The sequence below is a fragment of the Platalea leucorodia genome (assembly GCF_965183815.1).
Source record: "Platalea leucorodia genome assembly, chromosome: 1".
Classification (NCBI taxonomy): domain Eukaryota; kingdom Metazoa; phylum Chordata; class Aves; order Pelecaniformes; family Threskiornithidae; genus Platalea; species Platalea leucorodia.
This window is the reverse complement of record NC_138823.1, coordinates 116,456,483-116,468,159: the sequence shown is the minus strand read 5'-3', so window position 1 is coordinate 116,468,159 and position 11,677 is coordinate 116,456,483. Positions and strand designations below refer to the sequence as shown.

General features: G+C 38.8%; 1 protein-coding gene across 1 annotated transcript in view; it reads right to left on the bottom strand.

Moving 5' to 3' along the window:
• Nucleotides 1-354: 354 nt before the first annotated feature.
• Nucleotides 355-11,677, bottom strand: part of EPDR1 (ependymin related 1) — a gene marked incomplete at both ends in the record, with an annotated part of 29,233 nt that continues 17,910 nt past the window's right edge. The window contains 2 exon segments of the mRNA XM_082311430.1: nt 355-545; nt 3,422-3,630. Of these exon segments, the coding sequence (XP_082167556.1) occupies nt 355-545; nt 3,422-3,630 (400 nt within the window).

Sequence of the window (11,677 nt, the reverse complement as noted above, 5' to 3'; positions counted from 1 at the left end):
ATGTTGCCATTATTGCAGTCTGCTTATGCTTTGTCTTCTTGAAAAAATAAATAATGAAACCTTTGCAAAAGGAAAATCAGCCACAGCTTAAATAAATAGTATCTATAAATACTCTCTTAGTGGTAACTGTATAATACTGCAAGTGCATCACTGAACAGATTAATGTGATGAAAGAGATCTTTTGTGTTACATATTTTACTCAGTTAAATGTTTATGGTCTCTTTCAAGTGAAAACTTACAATTCCCAAAAGAGCAACAATAAGCTTGAAAAATCAGGTTAGACGTCAGCAGCTGACTATTAATAACCATCCTCTTGGCTAATATTTGTTTGCCCAGGGCAGCCAGTGTCCATAATCAGCATTCGTCTTTCATCTTCCTCGGCTGGGCTGTCTGGCAGGTGCTGGGTGGGGTAAACACCGAGGGGTCAGCAATGCCCAGCTGTAGATCAAAAAAGCGAGTGGAGGTCGTCACGCTGTAGTTCTTCGTGTAGGTTTCCTGTACCGGGTAGCAGTCTTTGACTGTGTAAACGCCGACCCAGGATTCCACTGCAACCAAGCAGAAATGTTAGACAACAAGCATGAATGAATGTGTCACGACGATGTCAGTCAAGAAAATGGCTGTTCCTCAAGCAAAGCCCATAGGCTGGAACATAGTTCTGTCCATATGCATGGCAACACCAAGAAAGGCCACAAAACTGGTACAATTTGGACACCGTAATGATCTTAAACCTGAACATGTTGGTGTCAAGCACATTTCAAATCATGATACCGTCATGGCATCAGTATGTCACCTTTCAAGTATACCTCTACTGAAGGATCATCACTGCTGCCTAGTCCCAAATTTAGCTGTGTCCTGCACAAGTCTGATTTCTCTCATCTCACGCCACTTTCATGTCAGCACTTACTTCACCACTAAAGCAATGAAATGCTCTGTTTTCCTAGAAGGCAAATTTTGGTGTCATCAGCTTGGGGAGCACGGGGACATTTCACCTTACACTCTGTTCTTGACAAGTTGAAAGGTGTGATTACTGAAAACCTCTGGTCCATTCACAGTGTTGGCCCTGAACACAGCCTTTGACGCTCTAAAACACTTTTAGTCCCCCCAACTATGTAGGACATCCGATTCCTTCCAGTGCACAAGAAGTTCTGCACTCACCTACCTAAGGAAGCACTTGTCCTCTGCTGTGCTGGTGACTCTTCTGCACCAGAACTGACAGCCATAGCCTCTTGCTTCCACAGATTTTGGTCATCTATAATCTTAACTGTCATTCTTTTACACTGATGATACTCACTACATCTTTAATCCAAATACACATGACCTTGCTTCATCTTTTTCCATCTTACTGTCTCAAGCACAGAGGGTTTGTCTCATTTGGAGAGGAACATTCCCAAATACAACTCCAGTGCCTCCATCTCTTCTTTCAAATCGTTCCTTCTGTTTATTGCCATCGATTCATATGATCATTATCATGTTCATTTTTTTAATTCCTATTCCTCTCAAACATTCCTACTGGTTCATTATTTCAAGACTACACTCAATGCTGATCTCCTCCACATATGTGATATAGCAAGTCTGTCCCTTTTCTTAACTTCACTTTAATTCCACAATGTGCTTATCTCTCACTCTCTTCCCCCCTTGTCCTCTGCTATCACCTCTACTTTCACCACTGATCTATTTCTGCAGTCAATACCGTTGAGGTGGTTTCCTTTGAACACCCTTCACTTTTAAAACCTCACTTTTAAATATCTTTTATTTATCCCATGCATCTCTTCTGTGATCTTTCTTTACCCCTTCCATCATACGCCACTTCATCCAGTTGGTTCATGTATTTCAGATCTCTTGATAGCAGAAACTCATGAGGTTAAAATACAAAATTACCTACTGTGATCATAAATCAGTTCCTCTGAGTGATGCCTGTATGAATTTTTTCCAGTCCTAAGGAAGCTTATTTTCTCTCACTTGGCAGCTATCAAATATACTTCCTTTCTGTCCTTCCAGTATTGTGTGATACGCTGCACTATCACATTATAGGAAAGAGATAAGCTGTGACATGAAACACACATACAGTACGTAAAAAAATGGATGGCAAACTGAGCAATACTTGAACATACCTCTCCAGGGCACCCTAATATACCAAAAGCATTCTGACCTCAGTGAGTTTGGTTCGGAGTATCCAGAAACGGAGGATTCTTTTCCTTAACAAGTCTTTTATCAGAACTTAGAATAAAAAAATAAGGTAAAATATAGTGCTACCAGGGTAGCCTGTATCTCTACTGAAACCTTCATAATTTTAACAGAAATATAATTTCTAGAATCCAGGCCAATATTAGCTGAAAGGTGGATGGGCAGACAACTTTAAGATATTATTTTTCTGAATGATCATACAGAAAAACACTGGAGATGCAAAATACTACAGGATAAAAATCACACATCATTAACTGAAGGTATCTGGATATCAAGTTCCATAAAAGTTCCAAAAATACTGGATCTGAAAAACAGAATTCTTGGATTGAGTGATAATTTGCTTCTTGTAGAATACCAGAGGATATATCAACATAGTTACAGAGGCCTAACGATCTTATCCTTCATTTTCTACTTTATTCTTTCTACTTTTATTCAAGAAAGAAATATTTTCCCCTGGCTAAATGCTCATGTTCATAACCAGTTGATATATTAGATGTCTATAACCATAAGTATTGCATTAGCTGAATAATGCCATAAATTTCATGGGGGTTTTAAAATTATTTTTATAGTTGTCTGGGTTATCAGTAAACCATAGATGAAATTGAAGCCAATGTGCTAATAAATTGCTACGCATCCAAAACCTAACATACTGTACTTTGGAAAATTCAGCCTACTTTCTTTTATGATGCAGGTGTTCAGCTGCCAAATGCAGAACTAAGCCTCGAGAGCAGATGTTTCTTACTAGTGTAGTAGATAACAAAACTTAAGTGCATATTAATGATGTCCGTTGCTGCAGAACCATGTATTGGATGTATTCTATGATAACACTTGATACTAGTGTCTAGACACACACTGACACCTGCTTTGTTTCTATTATGCACACTCTAGTTTGAGTGTGCCCCTAATTATATTATCAATTTTTCTCTAGATAAATTTTGGATACAGGCTGCTGGATTCAGATGCAAAATGATGCCGTTCCATGCCAAAAACTGTATGATATGAACTAAAATACAATCAAGTCCCTTGGACATATTTGATCCTGCTGAGATATGAATCATTTTCTTAATAAAATGCATTGATAATAAAATTATATGCTGTGCACAGGGTATATTTATTATTTCTTCCAGCAAACTTTATAGAAATATGGAAAGCTGGGATGAAACATGAATAATTTTATCTTTCCCTGGGTAGCAGAGACAATGATTATTATTAAGATGAAACAAAAGTTTGCACATACATTTCCTGGCTGGTTTTCTGTCAGACCATTCCTGTACCATAATTTCATCTCCAGGTCCCCCGATGTAATACTGATCTTCATAGGTTGAATTGGCGGGAATATCATATGGATCCCATGGCTCTGTCAGAGCAATCTTCGAGCAAAGCTTTGTAACTTGTTCAATCTGAAACATCACTGCATCTTTGTAGAGCAATATATACTCAAAGAATCTGAAACATTAAAAAAAGCAGTTAATACATATAGTCTTTCTATAATAAACAAGGAGCATTGCTGATAAGTATGCTTGCCTTTGACTTCTCAGTATAAGACCATTTTCACTTCCATTAAACTTTGCCAAACTTTGAGAAAGTCTAACCAATTGGGCTGAAATTTCCCATGCTGAAAGTTTGTCTCAGCTGACTCTTTCCAAAATAAACAAATCAGGCTGAACTGGTTCAGCCATTTCTGAGAACAACAGACCAACTTTTCTGAGAACAACTGAGAGAAAAACATGTTATTATTCCTAGTTTTGTTTTATTTTTTAATAACTGTTTCATTAAAAAGCTCTAGTGCCTCCATTTTTGGAGAAAGGAACTGAAATTTGGCAGGGGGAAAGTTTTTATTAAAAGATGCCCAGATTTGGCTAAGTTATATGCCTTTGCAAAAATCTGCTTGCATAGGCTGGATAGATTCAATTCCCCATGAATGAAAGCCTTTCTGTATGCTGGTTAGATGTGGTATCAAATGTAAATGCAAACCATGTAGCTCAGTGGGACATGCCGGTGATGGGGAAAGTACACGGTCCCAAGTGCAGAACTGAGAGGCTCTCTCTCCTAATGGCAAAGTTTCTCTCTGGAAGCCACCAGACTCAAGAAGCAGTGAAAGGAGAGAGCAGAGGAGCAAAATAGTAAGGCAGAGATAAGGAGAGATGTGGAGATCAATGAGCTTGAGAGGTCAGAAAGGGAGGTCAACAAAATGGATAGTTAATAAAGGATTTAAAAGCAATCTTCTACAGAGTATGAAGTGACCAAGCCCTGCTCTGAGGAGAGATGATAAACCTCTTCATGGACATTTTCATCCAGTTACAAGTTATAGTAGTTGGGTCTACTACAAACACTGTGACTTTGCTTCCATATCTATAAAAAGGAGGTGGTATGATCCTTACCTTATAACTGGGGACAGAAACAGAGAGAAACTGAAATCAAAAATATCAGAAGTATCAGCTGATTTTGAATATGCAACCAGAAACACCAGAAGCCTAACTTCTCCAGCATACTTAGCATTATCAGTCAGATGATGAGTTGTCCAAAGCACAACTCAAAGCATCCTCATGCGTGCTCTGCGCCTTTTGCAAAGGTGAGCCAGGAGTCATGCTCTAAACCCCCCAAAACTGTGCACTCATTATTAGAGGCTTCCTGTGAATATCTCAGCTCAAGTATTTGGCTACAGTCTACTGTTATGCAGTGACTCTAGAGAAAAGGAAGGGATGGTATTAATTCCCTTGAACAGCTTCATTCTGCCTATCTGTAATAGTGTCTCTTTCCATCTGTAATTCCTTGCTTCATTCATGCTGCTGCCTCCATTTCCTGAAAAAAAAAAAAAAAGGCTTGTGTGTCCTTTGGACCGTGGCATCCTCCACTTCACAAACCTGATGCTAGCCCCTAACAGTATTCATCCTGTGCCATCAGCAAGATGGCAAGCTGGTGGAAAACAGTGCATAATCCATGTAATTGAAGAGATGATGCACAAAAGCAAGAGGAGACCTTCTCTGTGGTATTTTCCAGCTCCTCCATGTTTCTCTTTGCAGTCTTCACATTCTTTTGGGAAGAATGTAAAGTTTACATAAAATAGGGCTGACAACAAAACAATTTACAGTTTTAATTGTTGCACTATACAATTGCATCAGACAGGAATCACTTCACCCACCACTGACACAGAGGCATTTAAAGGTTGCACTATAAGAAATGTCTAAGCATGGTTAAAAGCATCTGAGCAACATTCCCATCACTTCTTGAGATTTATCCAGCATGTGTGGAAACACAGGCAGGCTAAATGGCATTAGCCAAACTGAACGGTGATGAAGAATGCAAAAGGGGACAAGGAGGCTGACACTAGGCAAGCTGGGGCATACCTCTCACGCATGACCTTGCACAACACGGGAGGTAGCTTGTCCCGCTTTCCGTGAGGGAATCAGTCACCGGGAACTTCCCACATATTAACAAGAGAGGCTGACAAGCTGCAAGACTGTATATTTATTAGCTTCCCCATGGTAAATCATTCTCCTGCCCATATCTTAAAATACTCTGGCTTCTGTGATGACTCATACCAACCTAAACTCGCCTGCCATTTTCTTAGTCAAAGGCAATGTCTCCACAGTTGTGATATGCTACTGAAGCATTCAGTATATATAAACTCATTCCTTATGTAAACCCAAGCCTGTGACCACGTAAGGACGTACATAATTTTTATATCATGTTCAGTCCAGAAAACATACTCAGAAGAACACCAAAATGCACTTATTTATGTGTTTGCAACCAGGCTCTGATGACTCAACTACTGTTCAGCTGGCTGCCCAGCAGCTCCCATAAAGGTGAGATGGGGAATGCTTTAGAGATGAGCCTATCAATGTGTTTGAGATATTTGAGTGATAATACAGTCATTTTGTGAAAGAACAAAAAAGCAATACGTTAGCAAAGCATTACAAACTACTGGGAATAAAATTAGAACAATTACATTTCTTTTTTATCTTAAATCCTTACTTAAAATTTATTTCACACAGAAATTCTATTTGCATTTTTAACAATAATTTTTTCATGTTTTCTTTTTCCTTATCCTTTCCTTTCCAAATTATTTCATGGAATAAATATCTTTTGTTCTAAATTTTGTAGCCTGTGAATTGATATCATTGCATGAGGGACATGTGCCACCTTTACTCAAGTGAAACAGTAGTTCAAACTTCAATCTGACAAATACATGTATTTAACTTACAGCACATGGATAGCCACTGTGACTTCAACAGATGGCCTGAATACTTGCAGAAGGGGGGCCACAACCCAAAAAAGCCTACTTTCTTGACTTTGCCACCTTCCATGCAGACAGCAAGATGTGCATTATGAAACAACAATGAAAAGAATTAGAAAAATCCAAACAAATGAAACTCATCACCAAGCCTCTCTCTAGCACACATTCTGCAGAGCAAGAGGCTCCAGCACCTACATTTTTGGTTCTGGGAGTGGCAGAGCCAACGTATGTGGAACAGACACCAGTTGTACGATTTGATGTGCTGCTGGGATGAATTCAGCAGCTACAGTGGCAGGCACACAAGATGAGAACTGCAGAGAGCATGGCTCTACTCACTGTGCGTGGCAGCCCTGGGTAAGCAGTGAACATGATTTACACTGTCATTATTTAACCTGGATGTACCTCACATCCAAGTTTTAAAGAGAATTGCTCCTGTGTGTGTCCTGGAAATAGCAAGCACAGAAACCTAAGATTACACAGGATCTGAGTTTAACTGCATATGAAAGATGAATGGTTAAGTTGTTGTTTTATAAAGAGAACTATTTACCAGCCAAGATTAATAACAAAATGTGCATGAATAGAAAAATGACAATCTAGCATATTTTAAATCAAAATATTTAAAAATAATTTCCTCTTTTTTTTTTTTTTTTTTTTTTTTTTATACCAGCCAAGTCCTAAGTATACTGCCTCTATTTGTTTTAGGTGCCTGAGACTTCATTGGCTGCTTGAGGGGAAGCACAGAGTCCTGAAAATAGGTCTTGGCAAAGAAACAGAAGAGGAAATTATTTTTAATTAGTTTGTTTTTTCAGAAAAAGTAACATATTTGCAGCCTGTGCCCACCTCTAATATTATTTTTATAATAATTTCATTCCTTAAACTGTAACTTTAAGAAAGCCCCAAGCTGTTCACTGGGCACCTTCAAACAGATTTGGAGAAGTTACTTGGACAAGTTACCCTATTTGCCTGACTGAGATTATTTCCCTTCCTTTCCTATCCTATTCCATTCTACCCTGTCCTATGCCTCACACCCTTTGTACACTATGCCCTTAACAGGACTCTCTCTTGGTCCTTAATACTCCCTTTGTCTGTACTTGAAAATGGATAAATTCCAGCATATAAAGACACATGCATGTTTTTTGCTCCTATGCTTTAAAGAATTTCTTAACACTGGACCATATCCTGTGCAAATAATTCCATTGACTTTGCTGAAAGTAATCATGTCAGACAGGTGGGATACACGCTGAGTTCAGTACTCTCTTCTCCTGACCTAAGGAAAGCATTTTCCTGAATAAGAGACCAACTGAATTCAATGCCAGGGCAGAATACCATGCCCACACAATCACGAGGCGAAGCACTTGCATTGAGGCCGTACTGCGAGGAGTGGGTGTGCATCCAAATACCATCCTACTTCTGAGATTCCTCCTGAAATTTGGGGAGATAGTTAGAGGTGCCTCCCAGGAGACAGCCCAGATAACAAAAAGACACACTCTTGGACCCTCGTAAATGACTGAAACCAATAAACATATCTAATGACTTGTCTTTTGAATGGATTATTGTTCTGCATGTTATGAATGCAATTCAAAACAATGAATTATTTTTTAATATTTGTCAGAAAAAAAGTCATTAAACTCAAGACCATGCTACCAGCTCTGTTTCAGATACTCAGTCTGCACTGAGGCCTGATGAAAAGTGCCCTATGCTGAGGTCCTTCTCAGCTGTCAGTCCTGAAGCGTGCTAGCCTGCCCGTCACCTAATACATCCGCATGACTCCCAGGGTTTACTTCTGCATTTCCAAAGGCTTCCTTGTGAGCATCAAACCTAGAAGGAAGGAGCTGTTTGCTGTGCAGTTGCCTTCGTAGTGACTCAGAGGAGCAGAGGTGCTGGCAGTAGCATGCCAAGAGGCACCTGATGTATCAAAGCACATCAGACAAGATCATTTGCTAGAGAGAAGCAAAATAATGGTCTGAGGCTGAGACTGGGTAAAAGAAATTCCTTGTGTGCTAAATCTGGCTCTGCATCATTTCGCTCTGTGGCTTTGGACAAGTAACTTAGTCACGGAGCCTTAAAATGCCTTTCTTGTTGTATATTTTTTGATTGCTGTAGCACTGAAGAGACACTAATGAGGGATCAAGAACCAGTTGTGTGAGGCATTGCATTAACAAAAAACAAAACCCCAATTCCTGCCCCAAAAAACAATGGAAGAATGGTTCGTGTAAAATAGACTTTCCTTTCCTGCAAAGACATATGGGGTTTCAGGCATCCAGGGCTTTAACCTGTTGATTCAGTTTTCCCAGCTGCAGCTGTTGTATCCTTAAAACTCCCACTCATGTCAGCCAGGACTTATATTACCTAGCAATTATTATAAAGCAATTGAAAAATGAAAGCAAAATATTATGTATCAGAGATATTGTGTTGCTCAGCAGGGAACAGTATTTGATATTTAAGATATCAAGTTGAGGTCCCTGCAATTATTCCAAAACTAACTTTGCTTTCTCTTTTGAGATTAACCGAAAGCTTGAAGCATCTGTCTGCCTTTGTGGTATTATTTAATTCTTTGCCGGCTCTGTTTGTAAAAAGGCATTTTTAAACACTGTGAAAGAAGTTAGAAACACTTCTAACTAGAAGAAATTTCACTAAAAATATCCCAAACAAATTCTCTGTTCTTGTGTACGCTGACGGGTACATCCAAGTACGTAATTCTTGAGTTAACTTGTATCATCTTGATAACATACCCCACAAAATTTTCATAACAATACCACTAGTTTTTACACGTTTCTTACTGAAGAAGTACTGGGAGAATGGGAACCTTTACTAGAAGGATGACTACAAAACCTCATCTTCTCAGCTCTTCAGATTAAGAACATTTTCAAGGGAGCAAAGCTGCCAAGCAGACACGCAGACAGTTGATAAACACTCATCAGGTCAAGAACATTCATCTGCTTTTGGAAAGCTCTGGCAAGCTCTTTTCAAAACTGAGAAGCATTCGTTTTTCAGTATATTTCTGGGAACTCCTTTCCTCCTTCCCATGAAGTTTTCGGTAATTTCAGACTTCTGTTTTTCTTCTGGTGTATCAGACCTCAACAACAACAGTAATTTACCATATTTGATCTCACATGTTTGGCAGTGGTGCTGGACTATGGTATGTTGTACAAATACAGTATTGTGCAAATACATGTGACAGCAAATGTAATCTGATATTGTGTAAAAGCAGTATTTTTTAGTCTGACTTAAATCACTCACAGATTGTAAAGGCCTTTTTTATTTTCAAGGCAACCAAGCCCCCTGTATCAGGTATCTAATTAGCAAGGTATATGAGGAACATTGACAGCACTACCAGTTTCCGAAGCAGAGAGAATTAGGCAGTTTAAGTCCTGTTAATTATGAAGTTCGTGTAGAAAGAAAACCTTAAATATAAGAATCGAAAGCTGGGAAGTCAAAGCTACACCAGCTAAAGGATGACATATTTTTGTGATTTTAATTATGAAACTCAATTAAAAAATTATGCAATGTCTTATTCTTTTAATTGTTTTCCCACAAATTAGATTAGCTACTTTGGCAAATACTAAGGGAAGTTAAGTTCTTCAGCAAGAGCGCTGTTTCCCTTGCTGTCCCTTTTTGGCTATTTGACACTCCATAATAATCAGTCTGATCCACCAAGTTGCACCGCTGAGAACAACGCATTCTAATTGAAGTTGAAATTCAGGAAAACAATAAAGCATTGTGTTTAGGGGAGTCATGTTTTGCAAGGGGCTAAAAGATGCACTGTCCTTAATAGAGAGCATCTGCGTGTTTCCCTAAGTAATGGTATATTTGTGAATCGGAGCGCTCGGTCAGCAACGGCATAGCTCAAAAGGAAAGGAATGGAAGATGTAGCCAGAATACCATAATGCTTTCCAATGAATCAATGGAATCACCTCCTAGGGAATATGGTATGTACCACTAGAGCCACATGATATCAAAACATACTTGAGGTCAGAGATTATTTTCCTGTTCTGGGTTTGTAAAAAAGACTAGTACCGTGAGGTCTTGCTGCCCTGAGTAGGTTAATAACAATAAAGGTTACTGGAAAATCCCAGCATGGCTTAGAGGAGAACAAAAAGAATGAGGAAGGCCAGGATTTGCCTCTCAATATATACGAAAGACCTTAGGAAGGACAGAACAATAAGGAGGGAAATGACAGAGGTACGTTATCACTTATTTATTACATTTCTCATCCTCTTTGTGTTATATACAGAAGGGAAGTAAATAACTCAATTGAAAGAGTGGATGCTCAAAACTGAGATGTGGAAATGCTCTTCTGAGTGTGCAATTATATCAAGGCACTCTATGAGCTTGGAAAAATGTAACAAAAAGGAAGCAGAAATTTAACACATATAGAGAACCAGAAAAATCATGGTTACAATGACTGAGAGTATCTCCAGAAAGAAAAAACAAAACAAAACAAAACAAACTAAAAGACATACCTGTCTTCCTGTTTTTAATTTTACCTCTAATCGTCAGATTTATCTGGAGCTTTCACCCCTTTCTCTGAATCAGGCTCAGAGACAGGATATTAAATTGGATCTTAGCTCTGCCCTGATATGGTAGTATCTGTTTTACACATCAGAAAGGCACAGCAGAATGAGGTCCCTAATCACAAATAACTAAACTTAAACAGTCTCCCTTTTCCAGATACTTACTTTGGAATAAAAGAATAATAACAAATAAACACCAATTTTTCAGCTAGGACTGGGCACTGCAGCTTCTTACTCATCTTAACTTCCGTGTATAAACAGAGAAGGACCTTCAGATACCGTGAACAGGGACTACATTAAATTCAGGAGAGCTATATTGCTCTTCATTGAGATTGTAAATCCCATCACGCATACACTTGGCCAGTTAGTTGCTTTTCAGTACGCATTCCTGTATAAAAAGTAATCATGAAGAAGTCTGAGGAACAGATTGCCCTTTGGAACAGATGCGGAGTAGGTCCCTATTCTGATAGAGCAAACTTTTCTTTCATGGCGGAATGTTCCCTGGAAAAATTTGTGAGGATATGCACTTGTACCAGATTACTGCCCCAAGATGTAATGATCTCCACCTTCCATCTGCAATGATTTCCTTAAGAGGGATGATTCAGGTCTTTCAGATATCTGTCCAATGTAAAAAATAAAAAAACACTAGGTCTATTTTCAAGGGAGTTTGGAAGTCAGGCCAGCTAGGATAATCAGACAACACAGTTGGAAAGCTAAGTACACTTTAACTTTCTAACATCTT